The 22,927-nt window shown below is 31.7% G+C and overlaps 1 protein-coding gene and 1 long non-coding RNA gene across 2 annotated transcripts; both read right to left on the bottom strand.

Annotated features, from left to right (window-relative positions):
* Positions 1–626: 626 nt before the first annotated feature.
* On the bottom strand, positions 627–1,831 carry LOC115229182 (60S ribosomal protein L3-like). Its single transcript, XM_029799583.1, is given in 5 exon segments — positions 627–1,178; positions 1,211–1,354; positions 1,357–1,541; positions 1,573–1,765; positions 1,818–1,831. Coding segments are annotated over 5 exon segments (1,077 nt in total). The 5' UTR covers positions 1,821–1,831.
* A 3,585-nt stretch (positions 1,832–5,416) lies between these two features.
* LOC118761313 lies at positions 5,417–5,776 on the bottom strand. Its single transcript, XR_004997283.1, has 3 exons — positions 5,636–5,776; positions 5,508–5,575; positions 5,417–5,476 (listed from the first exon to the last, which is right to left on the bottom strand). It is a non-coding gene; the product is annotated as an uncharacterized LOC118761313 (long non-coding RNA).
* Positions 5,777–22,927: the final 17,151 nt, after the last annotated feature.

The raw sequence follows: 22,927 nt of genomic DNA, 5'->3' as shown, positions 1-22,927 counted from the left end.
TTGGCTTACGGATTACAACTTGACGGAAGGCTAGAAGACTCGCAGATGGTCCTAAAGAAAACGTGTGTTTCATCATCATAGTTTGGGTAGCACTGAAAGAGCCTTTTTTATCTCCCTGTTAATGATTTTCCTTTCTTTTTTAGTTTTGATTTTTTGGCAATAAAAAGGATTCAATTTATAATTGTATAGGAATGTTTGCTAATGAATATAATATTTATTTTTTCTAATTTTTTATTGAGTCAAAACTATATATGAGTTGTATACCCAAGCTATTTTAATTTAAGATTGATAGATAACAAAAATTTTTTTACTCGTAAAAGTGCTCTCAGATTAAGTATCAAATAATTTACAAAATCAAAAAGATAAATAAAACCAAAAGAAAACTAAACCAATCATAAGAGAAAAAATTATTCCGTTTTAATGGGTTCAGCAGAATTCAAGTGTTTTTTCAGAGGACCCTTAAAAAATAACGGTAATAAAAAACCATAAATTTAAGCTTCTCGTCACTTGTCTGGAACCGTCCGTGACCAAATTTGCTCGAAGTGTCAATAAACTTAAGATCGACATCCTCCCTTGATCTTCTACTGGTTTGCGTCAATAGAGACTAAATTATAAATATATTAAAATCAGACTTTTCTAAGCGTGATGGTACGTTTCCGTGGTCCCATGCAGCATCCTTTGATCATGATATAGTCATTCTTCACTTCACCGTAACGAACAAAGCCTCCCATTGGAGTAATATGTTTTTCAGTTAAATCATAGGCCGTCAATTGTTTCGGAGCAACTCTTCCGTTTTCATCATCGCCAATAGCATCCCCAATCCTGTATATTTTTTTATTAATCTCAGTCCGGTGGTGGAAGCCCATTTGTCCAGCACGACTTACGGAATACGAAACTCGTGCAGGATGCCAAGCTCCAATACAAGCAACTTTCCTAAGACCTTTCCTGCTCTTCCTAGGCATCTTCTTTGGCCTCCATCTCTTGATACATCCTTGAAACCCCTTCCCTTTGGTAACTCCAATAACATCAATCATTTCTCCCTCTGCAAACAATTCACTTATCTTCAATTCCTTTTCAAAGTGTTCTGTAGCCCAGGCAACTTTATCCTCAATAGTTCCCCCATTTAACTGAATCTCCATCACATGAGACTTTTTCTGTCCCAATTTCAACTTACTCATCTAACAGGAGACACTTTAAAATAAAATATTACCTGCGTATGTGCAATGATTCTGACAACTGAAGCATACTTTTTAATTTTTTCAAATTGTCTCTTAATGCTAGCCACACCAACAGGAGTACTCCATTTATTAGCATAGCGCACAAAAGCACGTTTCTTTGACGCATACCTAAAAAGTCACAATTTGGCAAATACCAGTTTTTGTAGAATCTTCTACGGAATTCATCCGATAAGAAATGTGCAAATATTGTTGTACAATGTCTGAGGCCTCTCGGTGTTTTAATATACCCAACAACTCCAACAACAACCATTGGTGGGGCTTCGAGGACAGTTACAGCCTCTACTATGTCTTTGTCATTAGCCTCTGAAAAATATTTGTCCAGAGTTATATATACTTGATCCAGGCCTGACTACGTGGCGGACAACATGAGTCATTCCAGCTTTGAAAGCCCTGAATGCAGTTGGATGAACAGGCTTTGTCTTGTCGTCCTTTGGAAAGGCTTTTACTTTCCCTACAGTTCTTGAACATCGCTTTCTGGGAAGAAAAGCAAGAGATCCGTGTCTTGGTATGTGGAATTTACGATGAGACTGTTTAATAAGTTGGAACGGAAAGTTATATTTAAGATAGAAACACACCAACCATCAAAAAATTATGAGCACGTTATGTCGTGGTATATTAAATTATATATATTAATTAATAATAAAAAAACTATTATTATTATTATAATTATTATAAAAATAGGAATTGTCTTTCGTTTTTTAATTTTAATCATTTTTGGGGTTCTTAAAAAATCTTGATAAAACTCCACGAAAATATTTTTTCATTTTAATATTTGTAATAAATATTTCCATTTCTTTCTATAAGAAATAGACATCTACAAAATTGAACAAATATTTGAATTAGTGAATCAAATAAAAAACTATTAAATCTTTCATACTATTTATTATTTACAAAAAAACTGTTTTTTTAAAGATTTCATTAAGTAAAAAATTCCAAAAAATTCTTCAAGCAGCTGAAAAAACCAGGTTTAAAAAAATACAATACAACCAAAGAAAAATGGCTGTTTTGATTCATGAACTTGAAATTTACAAAAAACAAAATGGAATCAAAAACAACATCGTCTATGGTCATAGAGAAAAGGCGAACTGAGATGATGCACGCGCGTATAAAAATCGAGGAGTGGTACTTTACACACTTTCAGCAAGTATTAAGGCACCATAAATTATAAATTATTAAATTTATAAATTATTAAAGCTAATGATTTAAAACGAGACCTCTGCCAATATTGTTTTGATGGAATTCTGAAATGTTTTATAGGGAGTTCACATAGCACAGATTTAGAGAAAATGTGCCATCGAAAAATCTGAGGAGGCTTCAAAAGCATTACTTGAAGCAGTTTGGTTTCCACAGCTTTACCAAGTCTCAATAAATGAGTTCTTTTGACTATCAAGCTTTATTTAGACTTTTTAAAACAAACTTGAGCTCAAGTAGATTAGATTGGGATAAAACAGAAAATCATGAATAAGATTGCGGAATTTTCAGGTACTAGTACCTGGTCTATAATAGTTAGGAGTTTTTGTTTACCAGAACCTCAAGGATTTTGAAATCTGAGTAAGCATGGAGGACGCATGTTTATAGACTGTTAGGGAAATTAAAAAGTTCTGAAATAAATAATATTAACAACCATTGTTACGTTTTTTTCGTCAGTTATGTAACCTAGGAGTTTTAAAATTTTTAGTATTAATTGCAATACTGCACTTTTTAGTCAAATTAAACTTCGCTTATCTAATTAGTGGTTTCTCAGATTGTTAAAAATCATGTTTTTTGTAGTTCTGAGGCTTTATTGGTCATTCGACTGACTTAAAAGCGAGCAATAAGTGTTACTTCGTTATTATTTTATTATGTTTATGTCCAAATTTCTTAAAGATTTTAAAAAATACAGCTCTACTTTAAATCAGAAAAAGTTTTTTAGGGCAAGAAGTGTGATCGCACGAGTAGATGGGAATAATATTTGATATTTTTATACAAGTTTGTTATACGTCGAGATGTTGTTTTTTTTTGTTTTCAGAACTCATTAACTTCGGGAAGTATTCGAATGTTCTTTAAATTTAAAGAAAAAAAATATTTTATTTCAAGTGTTTGGACAATGTTAACTCTATAAAAATGGTCGGTGGGGGTTGACAGAAAAGACCGATAATTATTCGAAGATCCATGTTTTGCAATTTCTGGATTTTTATTATTTAGTAAATAAACTGACTTGGACAGAATTTGTTGAAGATAGTCTTGACGAATTGTTTATAAACTAGAATGAGATTTTTTGGAATTTCCATAGAAGTACTTTGACAATCCTCGTAAAGAATTTACTTTCATTTTGTTTTTTTCTAGATTATAACGAAAGCACAGATCAAAAATCTGAGGTAATGTTACACAGATAAGAATAGAACTGAACATTGAAAACACAGTTTGGAGGTGCCAAAAATACTATTGATAGATTTCGGTCTGACCAGGTCTGTCAAAGATAAAGTTCAATGATCGGCAATATTTGAAAATTAGATTTATGATTAGACAAATTATTTGTATCAACGACTGTGGTTTCTGTCAGATTCGATTTGTTGAAACAATCAACGATAAATTGAATGACGGCGCTAAGGTGAGACGTTGTTTAGCAAAGTAAGCGGAAGCTCTGTTATAACCTGGAAAAATACCGGGATTTCTGGATTTTGTTTAGAACACCTCTTTCATGTATTTCCAAATTATGGACCTTATGGAAAAAGAACAAAAAGGAGAATGTTCGAATACATAATAATTTTGTTCAAAGAAGCGAGTTATTGACTTTTTACAAACCAACAAATCTCAAAAAAATAAAATACTTTTTATTTGATAATTATACGTTTAGGTGATACATACCATTTGATCTTTTAGCAAAAATGTATTAGTGAAGATAATACAGCTCATTCTTGTGAGAAAGATAAATAAAAAACATGAAACTATTTTTTTATTCAAAAAAATCTATTTAATTTCTATACTATTTAAATATCTTTGGAGATTTTCTCTTTTATAACAATATTTTTATCAGAAGACGACTAAGTATTAAATCGTTTACATATTAAAATTAAAATTTTTCTAAATTGCATTTCGACTCAAAAATATGTGGATTTATACTCACTATTTTAAATGTATGTCTGAATTAACTATAGCACACAAGTAAACAGAAAAAGTAACTATAAGATTCACACCAGCTCAACAAAAATGAAATGCACGTTTTATTTTACTAAAAATTAATCAGGATCGTCCTTTAAAAAATCCACCCAACAAATCTCTGATTTTCTTATCTCGGCGATCCCCATTTCCACACAAAGATTCTTCTACATATTTTTTTTCTTTTTCGAACTCGTCACTATCCGCAACCAAATTATCTGAATAAAAATAAAACAAATGAACTTGTCAAACCTATTTCAGTCTGAACTAGAATCCTGATATTCTCTAACTGTTCTCTACCAAACGACAACGTCCAGCACAACAAAAAATAAATTCTTCGGTGAAGCGACAAAAAATGTCGTTTTTCACGTCCAGTTGACTGTTGAATCCCATCTTGAACAAACCGGTAAACATCAGAAAGTGCTCTGAGACAATAATCAACGTTTTTCTTAAAAGCCAACAGAGACAGAACGTCTCTTCCTATCCCAATTTTTTGAAATTTCAAAAAATGAATGTCATTATTGGAACTACAAATTCCATTCAACGCCGTATAAAATGACTCAATGGCACTTTCCTCCACAACCCGGAAAGGCTGCAAAAAACGACTACAACCATCAAAAACAATCTATAAAAACATTTCTAAATTAAAATCACCTTCGAACATTCTAATGAGAAGGTTGACTGTTCTCCATTATGAAGGCGAATACAAATGACGTACCCAGTTAGGACAGCCACTATTTGAGAAGCAATCCCATATGACGGAGGATTCTAAAATTATTCTAAAATTTGACTTTGCAAATTTTCTCAAATGGCTCAATAGAGGACAGAATTGAGGGCATCTCGGGAGAATTTGTTTCTTGAACTAATTGCTAATTTCGATAAAAAAACATTAAAATACAGTTTTTGTCCACCATGGAGTGTATAACTTGATAGAAGAAATTCCCCTTTCAATTAAATCTTCAAATTCTTTAATTTCATTTGGAGTCAGCTTAGACAACACGGCCTCAACATCGTCTAAATTGATTATAAAAAGTATAAACCGAGATCAACTCCTTCGATACGCTCGTGAAGGTCATTTGTGTCAATAAAAGGTATTTCTTCTGGAATTTTATTAAATTTAACGTATCTTACCTTCAGATGTTTCTTGCTTAAATCTTTGCAGTAAATCATATGTTTTCGCTCTCAAGTCAGGGTTTGCACTAATTTAAATTTTTGCAAAAGAAATGAATTTATTTTTGCAAAAAATTTCGAATATTTACCATTTTTTACGGTAGTTTAATTCATCGTAAACACATTGTTGGTAAAACTGTTCAGAACAAGTGCTATGTTCCTTTGATTTATAACATTCTGAACCGCAGTAGTGTATGTTGCACCTCGGGCAAGTATATTTTGAAATATTTTCTTCACAACTATTTTTTTGTAATATCAAAAAAAACAAACATTGAACACACTAATGACATTTAATTAAATTATTTTTAAGACAAAATTTTTACTAATTAAATATTTAATATATTAATAACATAATAATAAGTAATAATGGTCAATTTTGCAGGTTCGAATTAAAAGAATTGTAAACGGAAATTTAAAACATTGCATTATTTCAGAAAAACGTCGGTGGTTGTAGTTAGAAGTAATGCTTTGCTTATGTGGCTTTGAAAAGGACATCCAACTTGTTTAATGTTTCCCGTCAGAGATTAAGTTTGCTTTCCTAAAAGCTAATTTTAGAATTGTTTAAAGATGAAACTTATTGTCAATCATTGCACGAATTTTAGCAACATTTTGGGGTTTCTAGAAGATTTCCATAATGCTTTTTAAACATGTCAAAGAAAATCTTATCAGCCAGATGCATTCTGCAACGAGGTTAGGACAAAAGAGTCAGTTTTCTCAAAATTTTCCACTTTTAGCGATGACTAGGGAGCTAACATAGTTTTAGACCAAACCGTTGAAATTTGAGATTAAAAAGGCTAGAAAAACGTAGTTTTTGGAAAGCAGTTGGAAAGTCTTATTAATGTGTTTATTGAGGAATCACGTGCATTTTCCTTTCATTAGATCGTTGAGAATTTTATGGAAAAGGTTTTTAAATCTTAATATTTTTGACAGTTTCTCCTACTAGGCGTCAGAGAAAATCAGTTATTTTTTCAAGTTAAATTATGCATAGGTGATAGATGGTTTGATGAATTTGTTTGAGCGCCAGGAGATTTGTTTTTTTTATAATGATTGATTTAATTATCCAGAGTTTTTTGGAACATTGATATTTTTCAAATTGGAAGGAGATATAAAAGTCAAGAGCCAAGATTTACAGACTTAAAAAATTGTCACTCCGCTTCAAGACACTCCGCTTCCTTCGCTCGCTCGGTCGACGGATTTCTAGGACTAGCCACGATCCAAGAGAGTATTCTTGGCTCCTGGAACGTCTGTCGATTGCTGTGATCCGAGGGAACGGCTTCGCCATTCGCGAGGCTGGCCGGGTGTCTCGTGAGGCCTTTAATTAGCTTGGCTATCTTTTTACTTTTAGATATCGTTATTAGATTTAAAAAATAAAAAAAAATTGTCTATTGTTAAAAGACAGGAACTTTTTATGTAACTAAAAATTTTATATGAAATGAATAGTGTATTAGAAGATTCAAAAAAAATCCGATTTCTATTTTATTCAATAACATCTTTATTTGTCTAAGGAAAATGCTGGCTACCATTTATTTAAAAAATGTACCAAATTTGCCTAATAAAAAAACATGTATCACTGAAATTTTGTGTCGACTATACGACATGTTTGTCAAGCCAATATTTGTATATAATTCCAGAACATGAGCATGTTTTAAAACGATCTAGAGAAACTAGACACTTCACAAAGAAACCAATTCCGCATGTTAACCGGAATCCGAAAAATATTCGATAGTTAAATCTAAAACAATCAGCGCTAATGTTATTCAATCAAGGTGGCAATTATTTAGACATATTCTTAGAACGGACTCAAACACGCCATAACACAGAATAATAAAAGAATGTTTCTACAGAGCCGGAAATAAAGGATTCCGAGCCAGACCAAAAAACACACTTCCAACTATACTTAAAAGATGACTAGGGACGAACTGGCTGCAAATTGGTCACAGGGGATGATGTTTGGATGAAAGCCAAAAATAAAGTAAGGTGGGAAAAAATAGTGCGAAGGATGCTGTTAGTATGGCTCAACCGAAACCCTTATAGGTCTATACGAAAAAGCTCTTGAGTTCGTATTGATTGAGCGCTAAAAATTTCCGTAATTGATTTGGAACTGAAAAAAGGAATTATCATGTCAAAGTTCATTTATTATGTTTTTAGGTAGGATGTACAATTTAATTATGTACATTTTTTAAGGTTTACGTCAGCTGATTGAGGGCGTAATGTCTGCATAGAGTAGTATCTGATCCTCTTATTGATACTCTATGGCTTTTCTATGGTGCTCTCGGAGATTTTTGCCAGTAAAATTGATCAAACACATTGGCTAAACTGTTGGAAATAAATTTAAAGTGTCGAGTTCAAAAAATTAGGAACGATACAAATGAAATTGATGTTTATTTACAAAACAAATAAAATTAAAAAAATTATAAACTGCGACGATATTTATTTTTGTTCGGAACACCCATGGAAATGTTATCCGGGGAATTAAGAGGTCTACGTGGAATGTGATGCATAAAACGAGGCATAATCATATCATTTCTCTGACCCCGACTAAAATAAACATTATTAGATAATTTGGCAATCAACTATGAATCTTGAGGATATCCTCTCCTGTTTGGATAATTGTCGGATTGGATGTCCCAATCCATCACAGACGCTTCACCGGGATTGTTATACATATTCATCTGCGGAAGATTAGAAGGAACGTTCAAATAATGAGTTTGAGAATTTGGGTGAGCATGAGAAAAACGGAATGGACGTTGCTTCGAACAAATTTGCTGGGGATTCTCGAAATCTACAAAAACAATAAAAAATATACTTGTACTGTATAAGTCAGGAGGTAATTCAGAGAGCATTGATTGGTTAGGGGGGATATAAACTGGCGGATAACGAAATTGGTTATTATATTGTCCAGGGCAGTAGGGATTCCGAGGAATATAATTATTGGGAGTTCTAATAATTATAAAAAGCTTTAAACCGTTGATTGAAAGACCGAAACTTCTCATGGTCATATCGAACTCTTTTATGAGAGTTTTCTGGGGTCATATACCCAATATCACATTGTGGATGTCCCGACGATAATCGAGGATGCGCGATCTTAATACCAGGCAAACCAGGTTCTAAAATGTAAAATTAAACAAATTCCAACGATCAATGAGATCTGTAGATGAACACGTAAAACGTCTACGCGATTGGGGGGAATGAAGACGTAACGGAGGAGACTCAAAGCCCGATTTTACAAAATTATTGGACAACTAACATTATAAAGGTATAAGAACTTGGGGACAAAAATTATCTGAGGAGGGAGTTTCGTTTTTTCCCAACTCAAGTTCTTTGTTATAAAAATTCTGAGAATAATATTTGAGATGGGTATGCAATCCAAGTAAGCTAAAATGGGAAAAAACATATTTACCGATTATCAAGGAAATATTTCATCTCGTAGTCATCAACGACTAAAAGCGACACATGTGATCCACACAGAAATGAGCCCTTGTAACCCTCAATTATCTCCCAAGGATTTAAAAGAATTCTATTTGACACATGCAATCCCTGAGAAATAACAAAAATATAAAACCTCCGACAAATCAGTAGTAGATGAAGGAATTTTCTTTCCTTTTAAATCCAGTGAATGTCTGGTAGAACTGCACATTATCATTTCATCGTGCATGAGATCGTCCGGTGGTAAAAGTTGACTTATAAGTTGATTACACTCATCGGAAGAATTATTCATTTCTTTCTAAAAAATAAAAAAAAATGACGACCCAAATCTTTTTCATGAACTCAGTAATTGAAGACAAATCTTCACCACTGACGACAATAGCAAGAGATACCAACATGTCATAAACAATCAAAAATAAATCTCTGTATACAGTCAAATAAAAATACAAAACCTTTCAAAGTCACATGTAACAATTTCACGAAGAATAATCTGAGCCAAAACTACCATCCAAGCCACACTCTGTTCGGCAATCACGTAATCAAATAATTTGGTCAGCTACAGATATAAAAGAAGACTATACCAGTTCCATTCTAATATGAAATGGATCCATCACTCGCTTTTTATATTCTTTACGCTGTGATTTGCAAATCTAGATATAACTTGCATCAATATAACAATCATCGAGTTATCAGCTATTCTAACAAATTGAGACAAAAGCCCAGACAAAAATGATTCGCGGAGTATTTGATTAGCCTGTAAACAGGATACAATCAAATTGATGAATGCTGCCATCGGAATTGGTTTATCACTATACAACTTAGCAAAACAAAAGACCTAGAGTGATCTGGAACACAAAAATTCTCATTGCTGAGCAATTTGTTTGATTGGTGTATGACTAATTCCTGCAATTCGGGAATAGTTTCAATTAAAATTGGGATTAGCCACTTTGAATTTCGAGGAAGACTCAGAAAACATAATTCCTCATCTTCTGAGATATCATCATCGACGGAGCTACCGTGGGACATTAGAATAAACTTCAACAAAACACTGACAATGTCAGCATTGGAAATAGTCTAAAACATAAGAAAGGAATTAACCTTTGAAGCAATGATTTCACAAAACAAAATAGTTTTCCTTGGAATATTCCAAACGGACAGGTAATTGAAAATATCTTCAATATAATTCATCCTTGTTATATATGCAGAATCCAAAGGATAAAATCGAGGCAATTCCGGAAATAAAAATAAACGTAGAATATCAATTGACTGTTCCGGTGAAAATGATTCGGGTTTTTGACAAATAGATCTGAACTCATTTGGAGAAAAATCTGTCAAAAATGCTTTCTTAACCCACGGCTGAGATATAACCAGGCACATCCAAAACCAAATTTCGTCAAAAATGACTTTACTGTGAGGCAATTTTCTATGATAAATCAACAAACCAATAGAATACCCAGAATTTATATCTGGATTTATCAAAGACACGTCCAATGTCATAATATACGCCATCTTAACTATATACTTAATTAAATGTCTTATAACCAATAATTCCAAAAATACGATAATAAAACCCGGACAACACACACCATGGAACCGTTTTATGTGCGTAGTGAGTGTACATTCTGTCATAAAGTGCACCCAAAGAGTTATAGGGCTTATTCAAAGATATATAATTTTTATCCAACGAAGAACAGTGAAAAAGGGTCGTAAAAACATTTATCACCGTTCGGAAGGCCTCAATCTCATATCCCTTTTTAAGTCGTTTCACTTAGAATATAAAAGTAAAAAAAACCGTTAAGAGGAACCGCAGGAAGTAATCTTAGAAATATGGAGAGAACTGCCTGGACAAGCATGCACCGACGAGAAACCATTGTTGCTATAAAGACTAGCACCGACTCCTTGTTTAAACGTTCATAAAACAGGGAATAAATGGAAATAATACCATTGGCCAGTTTACATAATAACGCGAGTAAACATGATTAGATGACGAATCATAAATAGCGTGGAGAGCAGTCAGAAATTCTTCTTGCAAATGCCGGTTTAATATGCAAATTTCAACACAGCGAAGAGACATTTGATAAGTTCTGAAATACCAATTTAGGATTTCTAAACCTTGTCAAATCAGTGGAAGTGGCAATAGTCCCAACAATATTAACAATACGACTCTGAATCAAAGAAGATTCTGCCATTCCCAAAATAAGAAAAAGAGACTGGGAACTCCACCTATTTTAATAATAAAGTCAAAGCAAACAGGAATTCCCGGTTTATCCGGGAAAATAAATTGTCATCGAGTATCAAATAATACCCAAACCCTTCTACCAAACCATTCGAAATGATTCGAGTACAGTCAAATGAAAAGTCTTGATACTTCATGTCAAAATCAGACTTAAGGTAATAGACAACAATAAACTCGAATAGTCTGAGAATTCAGAAAAACCGCAGCTACAAAATCCCTAATACAGATCAAATGGGAAAAGCAGGCAACGCTAACAACCCTGCCGTCAAAACAACCAAGAATGCTAAAAATCAAAAAACTATAGAAATACCTTCCAATAACGTCGTGGACGATGTTGTAATTTAAAAAGAAAGGTGTTCTATATTTATCTAATATTCCAATGACTGCAAACACAACAGCGACAACGTAAACGTGGAAAAAGGTTCCAAATATTTCATGAAGTCTCGCCATCACACTAACTAACTAATCGATACTACTAAATTATAAAATGCAAGTAAACCATCGAGCAAAACTTGAGCAAAGTAGACACTAAGAAAGAAGAATCGAAGAGTTCGAGAATCCATTCGATTACAGAAATGTGAATAAGACCGGTTTGTGTCTTTCCGGAAAGAATGGATTCGAACAGATCCAATGCCTTCTCAGCACACAGAACTGACACATTCAATCTCAAACAACCAACTTGATATATAAGCACAGTCTCCAATCGGCAACAAAGCAATTGAAGATTTGGAATCTGCCAGTGCCGCGTTAAGGTCGATTATTTCCCGTATATGAGCATAAAATACAACGTCCTTTACTTCTTGGAATCCCATTGGAACTACAAACTTCACTGCTCTAGAGGCGATCTACAAATAATTTATTAAATTAAATCACTTTTTTTAATCTCTGGGAAACTGCTTTACGATGCGGGCTAAATCCGTAGAGAAGAGTAAAACGCTCATTTTGCAAGTAAGATTCGAAATCTGAACGAGAGAAGGAAATCCGTGAAGGAAAATGTTTTAGAAATAGAACATGACGAACACTCGGATCGTCATTTTGAATCGATGGTATGTTTTCGTGAGAATATCGCCCAGTCTTTCCAAGTCCTTGTCTAGGATCAGAAACTGAATGCTGATGACTCTAATGGTTAACTAGAAAGTTGTATTCATTACATTTGAAATAGGTAAACAATCAACATTTGTGGGGAATTCATTAGACAATACTCCATTGGATATTAAGTAATTTATGTAGGTAGAATAAGTAAATAACCCAACACGGGTCAATTCACCAACAAGGCAGCATATTCGAGTAAAGGGCCCCCATCCTGCGACAGCTCCACTATCTAAGAATATATCAATCTCGTAAAATATACGTGGAAGTTGACATTTCGACAAAAAGTGAAAGAAAATTTTTTGGAATTCTTTGATATAGTCCGATTCGGAAATTTCTTCATCAATCTGGTGATCAATATTAATTTCGCAATACATCATATTGGGTTTTATCATTAGCCAATTGATTTAACCGCTTTGAAATAATTTCGGCAATCAGGAATGGCCGGTGACACTCGTCCTCGTCGTCCAAAATAGCCCATTCGAGGAAAAAATTTATACATGCTTTTTCATCCAAAGAACATTCCTGCTTAAATATTAAGTGTAAATAAACATTATCACAAATTTCCTGATAAAGACTAGTATAAAGTTCATCCACGGAACCAGGACTTAACATTGCATTTATGTTTAGAGAATTGAGTTTTGCTAGTACAAACGTCACCCATTTCAATGTTTTGCCTTCAAAATAGACATTAAAATGCCACAACCGGTATTTCCAAGTCTGTGAGGGAACGATTGCCACCTGCTACCACACATTGCACTACGTCCGAGTATTTCAGCTTCGACTTGTCTAACTTTAGAAATTCTTTCCTGAGAGCAAAACTAAAGTCAGAACCAAAAATATTACTTTGCTATCCGACAAAAATAATTGTGAAGGGAGACAAGGGAGGAAATCGAATGGACAAAATGTAAATACTGGGTTTGCAACGATCAAGTTGTAATGGACAAACGCTGTAGGACAATGAATCAGCAAATCGTGTATAAGTCCAATAAGACTTGTAATTAAAGATTTGGCATTAACACATTCCATATCCATCAACAAATCCCTGATATGTTTAAAATATGAGGACCTATTAGGATCTATATTAAATGTATGAAAGATGTTAGTCAACGACTGTGCCGCACTTGTGGCAAGTCTGCGGGCGAAAGTCATGTAGCGCTTTATTTGACCGATAAACTAATTGTGTTGTTACATAATTATGCCAAAAATGGATCAATACATACCTTTGCACAGATATGCCAATGCATGCAAAAGACTTGAAAATTTCCTGAATAGTTCTCAGTTTTACTGATTAGCCATTTGAACAACAAAGAACAGGAAACAAGCTTTTCCTACACGAAATGACAATCAAATCATACCTCGTACATATTTTCCAATAACAACACAAGAAAGTCTATCATTTTAAGAGTTTCTTGCAGTTTAATTGAAGTCAAAGTATTAGTTGGCCCCGATAAAGATGCTATGGGGTTTTTTCTTGACAAATTTGTTTGATTTGTCTGATTTCCAGTAAATATTGATTCCTGTAGAGAATCGATTAAATCAACAATAGCCACTGTCCATTCTATAGACAGTAAATGAATAGAAATGCACCTGAAGAGGGACTGTGGTTTCGGGTATTGCTTTTCTTGCGGTTATTTTCAGCATGTTGCAAATATAAGACAGAACTGACTTTCAGGAACCAAACACATCTGTTCATTGGAACTTTGTTTTTAAACAGGTAAATGAAAATTTCCTCTTTTTTGTTGAAATAAGGCACCTGGGTGATATTTTGAGCAGACCTAACCTGCTTTAGTAGTTCATGAAATGCCTTTCCTTTAGCTAGATTACCAATCCACATTTCAACCACAGGCCTAGACTGAGGTGTGTACTAAAACATGACCAATCTTGATTAGCTAACTGGAAAAAATGAAAGTTTGACTGCATTTGAAATTGGAGGTTGCTTTTTCTTAGTGATTGGCGGAGGAGACTTTTCTTGGTATTTCTTGTCGAATACGTCACCAATAAATGACATAATCTGAAAGATTAATCAATTTAATCGTACTTGTTGTTTAGTGGCAGGACAGGCCAGGTTGGTCAGATACTTAAAATAGGTTAAAGTAACCTACTACCTGGCCAGAAGGAGGTTTGTGTATGAATCCCTTCCGGATTACTTCAGCAGTGAGGACATCCTAGAATATAGTAATTTAGAGGATAGTTACCTCAGCTTGATCTTGGGACTGAGGGTAAACATCGGGGGGACCCAATGTGTTCCTTTTCAGGGCTTTTTTTTCATTATTTGCCCCAAACATGAATTTATATCAGTAATACGGCAGTACAATAAATACTACGATGAAAACTATTAAACCACAAAAGAATATAATTATCAATATCTATAATGGTGATAAATTAATAAATAAAATAAAAATGATTTAAATATCTTTTTTAATTAAATGACATCAAAATATTTTTTACCAAAAGACAAGTTTTAGAACTATAAAAGGTTTATTTTATTTATATTTAAAATGACTTTATATACATTATTTATAAAAATCATTTTTTGAAAATTAAAAAAATTCTCATATGACTAATTTAATCGATCCCAGAATTGTATTACCTGGCTAACTAAAATCTAACCAACTAAATTAAGATAATTGATTTGACTAACATCCAGAATTTTATTACAAAAAATCAATATCCATCTTAGTAATATGAAAATATAGACGGTAAATTAATAAAAATTCTATCGTCCTTTGAAGATTATAATCACTTAATTACAATAGACAGCAATTGTCTATCTCAGCGGTTCTCAAATGCGGCCCCCGGGGCCGCATGTGGCCCCCAGGATTTTTTTTGCGGCCCCTCTAGAGTAACTGACTTTTTAAATTTTTTAATAATGTTTAAATTTAATTATTCATTCTTAAGGTTAAACATATACATAATCCATAATTGGAATTGGTGATTTCATTAATCAATTTGAAGCACGTTTTGGGGTAAATTTATATAAATTTAATTTTTAGAATTTTAAAAAATTCCTTCCTTTAATGAAAATATTCGCAACTCCATTCAGCGTGGAAATTAAGGATGAGCCTGCAAAGTTTCAACTAGAACTTATTAATTTACAACATGATATAGAACTGGTGGCGTTGTTCAAAAATGCGTCAATTATTAATTTTTACGAATTAATTCCTCAAGACAAATTCAAAAATATAAGACACAATGCATATATGAATCTACATATTTATGCGAATCAATATTTAGTAAAATGGAAAATATAAAAATATATAAAATATTTTTTGTGCGGCCCGCGAAGCTAATCTTAATTATCGATTTGGCCCTTGAGCTAAAAAGGTTGAGAACCCCTGGTCTATCTAATCATGTCTTTTGTCGACATTTCTATAATATTTATTAATAGCCAATGTGAAGAGCATTAATTATATTTTTATCTTGAATAGTAAATTCTAATAACGTGCAATAAAATATTTGCGAATAAAAGTTGTTTTGAGAATTTGAAGTGTAATTAAATTAATGTGAAAATAAATTTTATCCACTTATCAAAACAATTATCGGGATCACAAGTGCATCGGGATCACGTGACTTTTGTTTTGACTCTTACCGTGGTCTTGGCGGTTAAATAAATAAAATAAATTATCTATAATTGAAAAATAGACACGAGAGAGAAATAAGTCAATTTCACAAACTATTATACAACTTGTTTGTTAAGTGTATAATTACGTAAACATTCTTTACTTAACGTTTATCAATTCAGATATAGTAATAAAGTGCTTTAAATAGAATCATTAGATATTGAGGAATTACTATTTAAACTTTTATTTGAGGTCAAAAGCAATAAACTATCGGTTCAATGTATTTTTCAGTTATTTTTGAATAAAACAAAAATGCTAAAATGATAACTGAGAACTTGACTATAAATATTTTTATGGGCATGTTAAATAATCTTAAAACGTAATTAACCTTAACGCATAATAATCTAAACAAAATTAAATTTTTCAAGGCAATAAATAAATTTGGATTTTTTTGTAAAATTATTACATTTGTCTTAATTGACTGACAAAACGACTATTTCTGATCTTAATGTGAATTTTTAAATCAACAATTCGATTATTAATCTATTTTTGATCATTATTTTTCCTGAAATATTTAAAATTATTCACAGATATTAAAGGTCGACTTTTTTAATTTAAAAAACGAATACTTAATTCAAAATTCAAGCTAAAACCAACGATATATAATTATGCTGTTGTCTAGAATTATACTTTTTAAAGAAATCATGTCGTCCAGCAGCTTGATAGCTCTGTGTCTCGGGATCATTAGATATTAAATTATCTAAAAAGCAGAAAAAAATTGGGTCTCCTTGATGGAATCGAAAAAGATTTCATGGATCAAAAAGATCTGTGATACTATCTTTCGCTTAAACGTTTGTGATACAAATTTATACTCATCATACAAGACAAAAATTTTTATCATATGCTCGTTAAGCGATCTGCTGGTGAAATGAGGCACTTGTACTACAAGGTTCTAATGTAGTATAAATCTCGGATCATAAAAGTTTGTTGATTCAAAGAGTTAAGTTAATTAACTGTTAATTATAACTCATAAAAATGATTTTGTCATTTTTTCACCGTAAGAGCATATCTAAAACCTTTCTTTATGGTTTCTAGTAATATTATTCTACACAATAGATAAATATTAGTAAATTAATTTCTAATTTTATCACGTGAAATTATTTTGAGACCCTCAATTTTCCTTTCGACTTAATGCTCACCAAATAGCTGGCATCTGAATATAAATTTCTAACTCATTCGATTAATTCTTTATCAATTATTACTAGTTCTACACGACGTCATTGTCACGTCAAAGCAATTGGTCAGATTCTCTATTTTGTTCTAATCCGAGTCGCATCTCGTAAATATGTCGAGATCATTTCTATCTTTATTTCACTTTCTAATTTGTTTAAGGTCCTCGTAAAAAACAACTGGCAATGTTGTCTTTTATCAATTATCAGGAATTTTAAAATTTGAGTTTTAAGTTTCACATGTTTTAAATCATCTGGGATCATGGATCAGGCAAATTGCAAATATAAAAATGAGAAGTTAAATAATTCTTTACTAGTACACATAGAGCATCCTTAGTCGACAAATAGCCCTTTATATTCTCTATGTTAGTAACAATACTTTTTTAAAACAAAGATCCCAAACATACGAACAACTCGAAATGTTTTTATACCCTGAGTATATTTGACTTGCTTAAATGAACGACCTTATCGAGCCCAAGTCTCATAATTGCTGACCCCTAATAAAAACGATAGTCCCTGAGTATTCTATAGACCATATGGTCAATTTCAGCGTACTCAGTTATTTCAAATTGCAAAAAACCGACGTATTACTTGGATAATAATATTGGGTATTTGAGATGCGCATTTTAATTATATTACGCATATACTCCATAACAACTACCATTTCGACAATGATTAGTAAACCTAAACTTTCAATCACACCAAGATCCATATATCCTTGGTGTTCCTCCAAAACTATAAGCTTATTCTGATAATTTTCATAAAATCGAATTTTGGCCATCAAGCGAAAAATAAAATGCGAACAGATTAATGCCTTTTTGATCAAAGATTCAACTAAACGTTTCTATGCGAATAAACGAGAAGTATTTGACTGCGTTACAGTTATCAATAGAAATTTTTTTGATATATTTATAATTAATAGACAAGTTTTAATAGATAAAAACTAAATTATAATCTGTGCAGTTAATTTTAATTTTTTATCAAAAAATAAATATAAAATTCGGTCGTTTGTGATAGGCTTAAATGGAACATGATGGCCGATGTCACATACCATTTAATTTCTGTACACTTGTGGAAAAAGCCCCTTATCCAATAGAATGTGTAACTTCTTATGAAAAATCATCAAATAATGGAATTGGCATTGAATTCTAAAATAATTTATTTAGAGATAATGATATTAGTTGGAACTCGAAACGGGTCACTTTTAGAATACCGTGCCAATATTTTAGACAGTATTTATTCATTTTACACCAAATAGCTACGATCGGAGCCGATTTAGTTAATATACAAAAAAATTTCTCCAAAAAACCAATTGTATCCATCTTTCATTAATATTTAACAATTTAGTTGCAGTTGACTGCATCGGCTGACCACAATCAGCTTATTTGTCTGACAGGTACCCCAATATTATATTAAAGATGGCTATGTTTGGGTTTATCAACTTGGAGACAGGTCTTTAGTACAAAAAATAAACGAAAACAAAGGTGCCACTCTATTTACGTTAGAACACGTTTGTTCTCTTGCTATATTCCACAGCGAGTAAGTGATGTAAAACGTAAAAAACATCCGGAGCGGATTTGTGTGCTTGTCTCGAGGACATTCGCAACAAAAGAACGATTTCTTTTAACAGATCCGATACTTTTATCAACGTCTTGACATTGTAGAGGTTCATCCTTGACCAATCTCGTTCTCATTGAACGGGTTTATGATTTTTATAAGGACAGTGAGCCAATCTAGACAAATTAGAAAAAAGAAAACATTTCGTGTGTAGCGTCAGGTTGTCCATTGATATGGCCTATTCCTCGGCAAATAGTAGTCGAACAAGAAATGTTTTTGTTTTTAGATGGCGGAAAACAAATGGTAATTTCTAGCCCATATTTAGAGCAATGCCCCGGTGGATAGACTAATGGACTGTCGTCATCCAACCAGTAATCGTATGGTTTAGGCCATCCAAACAAATGTATCTTGATTCGGTGTCCTTTCACCAAAGCAATGGTCGCCTGACGAATTATTTCATGATTGTAGTTGTCCACTGTTTCTATTCTCAACCCCTGAAAATATCCCACAGGATTTCTCTAAAAATACTCAAAATTGCTACAAACGGGATGAAATAAATTTTTTGGGGCAATGTTCATTCCACATAAATATTTATCTTTTGAAAATTTTCCAGAACATCTGAATATTTACCAAAATAAAGAACCATCAGGAACTTCCAAATCATCATCAAAGTCGTCGAGAGGCTTTATAAAAGGAGAATCAACTTTCGCCCAAAAACCACAAAAATTCTTCATTCCATCAAATTTTAAAAGTAGAAAATCTCCCAATATATCAGTCACTGTAGCTATTCTATTAACAAAGTATGCTGGAAGTTGATCAGACTCAATTGCCACCAATTTCATTCCAATTTGAAATAAGCAACAACATTTCTAATCAAATATAAACATGAAAATACGTCATAATCTCCACTTTAAATAACTCAGCAGGAGCAGCAAATCTCTTATCATTTTCAAGATAAGTAGACCATTCAAACTCAGAATATCCTAATATATTTTATATTATAATAAAACCCATTGGAGGCTCGAGGATTTTTCCATTTTTTGAGCACCAACCTACCGGAAACATGAATAAGGAATCAATTTCAAGCCAAAAGTCATAGCAGGAATTATATCCATCAAAATTTAGTCTTATTCTCGTTCCTGCCACGGCCGCCACATTCACGACGCAGTACAAATTTGGATTAAAAGGGTCGACCGCCTCCAAAGACATTCCTTTGGAAAACCCATTTTCCAATTTAAGATCCAACGAAATAAAAAATAAAAAATACTATATTTTCGAATGTAAAAGTTGGATGATCTTGATTATTTTCTGGATTAAAGTCCTTCCCTGCTTTATTTTAAAATCAAAATGTGATTACTTTTTAAAAAATTAGATAAATCCGTTCTTTTTACTTTGCATTTCTTATCTAACAAAGATCTAGGTCTTCCCGGACGTTGTCTTCTTGTTGGAGCACTTGGTGTATCTACGTTGCATTCTTTCGGTGATGCGACAAAGCCGGAATTTTCAGTTGTTAAGGATTCCTCAATTTTTGAAGAAATCTGAAATGGAGATAGATCTTCGTGTGTTTGGACAGAATGAATGTCAGATTCTTCACGAAAATTAAACTCCATGTCGTTGTGATGGTTCGAATAATTAACAGATTCGAACTGTTAATAAGTAAGTAAAATTAAACTATTTCCAACTCATCTTCGTTCATGTTTTCATCCATGTTAATTGACAATAATAATAATCTCCCTATTAATAAATTTAAAATTAAAGTATATGAAAATGCATTAAATTATTTACAAACAACACGAACGAATATTTATTAATTAAAATACATATATAATATTATTAAAAAATACATATATTTAAAAATCAAAAAAATTATTAAATATTTAAAGTTATTCTCAATCAATTAAAATGACAGATCCCTTAATAAATATTAAACATTATACACTCTTATTAAAAAATGGTTTTGTGTCTTTAAATTTTGTCAAATATAGCTCAATTAATTTTTTAAATAAACTAATTCATGTTTAATCGAAAAGTTTTTTTAAATAATTAATAAACCGAATAAAAAGAAGTTAATTAATGTCAACGCTGTTTACGTGTTCGTGAATAATTGACTTTTATCTATCCGACTAAGTCATTGGTGACTATCAATCTCTGAAGCGTGAATAAATTTATATTTCAATTTAATTTTTTTGTTAAATATATTTTTAAATGATCCTATTTTATGAAAAGTCGAAAAATCAAGATAAATTAATTATTAAATTTATTTAAAATAATTAAACAACATAATAAATTTATTTAAAAATCACCCTTGACAACAAGTTTCATTTTCATAGTTTTTTCTAAATAGCGAAGAAGTATGTACTTTATTTTGAGACACGGAGGTTATTTTAATTGGGATTTTAGCTATTAGATAATCAATCCGATTTCTTTAATCCAAACTGTCGATTAGATTTAATCATAGAAAACATTAAAAAGCGTTGTAATTGTAATGATGATGGTTAAAATCATATTTTTAAAATGTATTATAGACCAAATAGACGTGGCGGACGAAAACGGGTTCGTGCGTAATTTACCAAAATATGACCTCGCCGAATCAGGAATCAACGTATTTTCTAACCGTGAAGATTATATTTTACTAAAAATAGATGGTTTTTGTTTTTCACTTATTTATTGAAGAAAATGAAAAGCAGCCGTACATTCCCCTATTAAAAGGAATTCAATCAAATACAGAGTTTATGAGTATTTTTAATAAATTTGAATTTTATTAGCTAATCTAAGCCAGAGACCAGGATCACCCAGAAAAAATAAATTGAATAAAAATCGTCTTCAAAAAATTCAAAAAGTTAAAAAATCAATTGGTAAAAGTAAATAGAATAAAAAATATTTGAATTAACATCTCTAAATGATTTTAAAAAATTAAAACAACATTTATTTAAAAAATGAGTAGAAGTAACCCGAATAAATCGAAATAGTTCTTAAATATACAATGAATAAAATAATTTTTCGATTTTTTGGTCATATTTGATATAAAAATTAGGAAGGAATCAAAAGAGTACATAGAAACAATTAGCAATGACGCATAATTATTGTTCTTCGCATACAATATACTTAACCTTAAAGACTAGGAAGAGAATTTGTATAAAGAAACTATCTTAAAAATTTCATAAATAAACCCAAGGGTGTTAAAATCAGTATACTATTGGGAAAAGAAAATTATACTATTTTTGTAAGTTATATATTTCTAGTTCCCTATTGTCAAAAATTGTATGTTTTCATAACTTGTCTGCTTTTTAAAGTTCCGTGTGATTTGAAAGGAGATTTAAAATTAAAAAAATAATTAAATTTAATCCTCATAAGAAATTCCATTTTCCAAAAGAAATAATTGAAAATTATTTCAGATATTTATCATAACTGTCTTTATGCCTTTATTTTCATTGCTAGTGAACTCAATAAATTCATAATCAATATTGACAATAATAAATAATTGGATTTTACTAGTACAAATAAAAAGTTCAATAAAATTGCTTAAAATATAAATTATAAAAAGTTCGTTCGACATAGCGTATCAAACCACAATTTTCTTTTAATTACTTTTTACCGCACTATTAGCAGAAATTATACTAGTCTTTAATGAATACAAGTTTAAGGCGGAGATTTCGTTCTTATCATGAAAATGATTTCGGTGAAAGGATAATTACTCTTACGCCGTTTGGTTGTGAACAACGAAAATTATACAAAGTAATTTTTCTTCAATTTTCACAGGATAATACTGTAATCACTTCAAAATACACAATATATAATTTTTTATTTGTTAACCTCTACGAGCAGTTTCATCGAATTCCAAATATTTTTTTTCTTATTCTTTTGATATTACAGGTTGTGCATTTATAATGATCATTAAAAGCTATTGCCATATATTTCATCTGTTGAATATATTTCGACCATAATTCCTTTGGTGTTCATTTTAGCAGTCACTGCTATCAAAGATGGCTATGATGATTATGTATTTAAAAAAATATTCATATTTCAATAGAAAAAACACAAAGATGACCGCATTGCCAATGAACGAACAGCTTCAATCTTTAACAAACGGAATAAAGTATTTGAAAAAGATAAATGGAAAAATATACGAGTCGGAGACATTATTTTAATTAAAGAAAACGACATAATACCCGTGAGATATAACAAACTGATTTTTTATTTACTAAGGCTGATATTCTTACACTTTGTTCTTCAAGTGAGACAGGTTATTGCTACGTAAATACTGAGCATCTTGATGGGTAT

This window comes from Octopus sinensis, unplaced genomic scaffold, assembly GCF_006345805.1.
Source record: "Octopus sinensis unplaced genomic scaffold, ASM634580v1 Contig12060, whole genome shotgun sequence".
Taxonomy (NCBI): Eukaryota; Metazoa; Mollusca; class Cephalopoda; order Octopoda; family Octopodidae; genus Octopus; species Octopus sinensis.
Note: the sequence above shows the minus strand (reverse complement) of the source record. Positions and strands in the feature narration are given on the sequence as shown.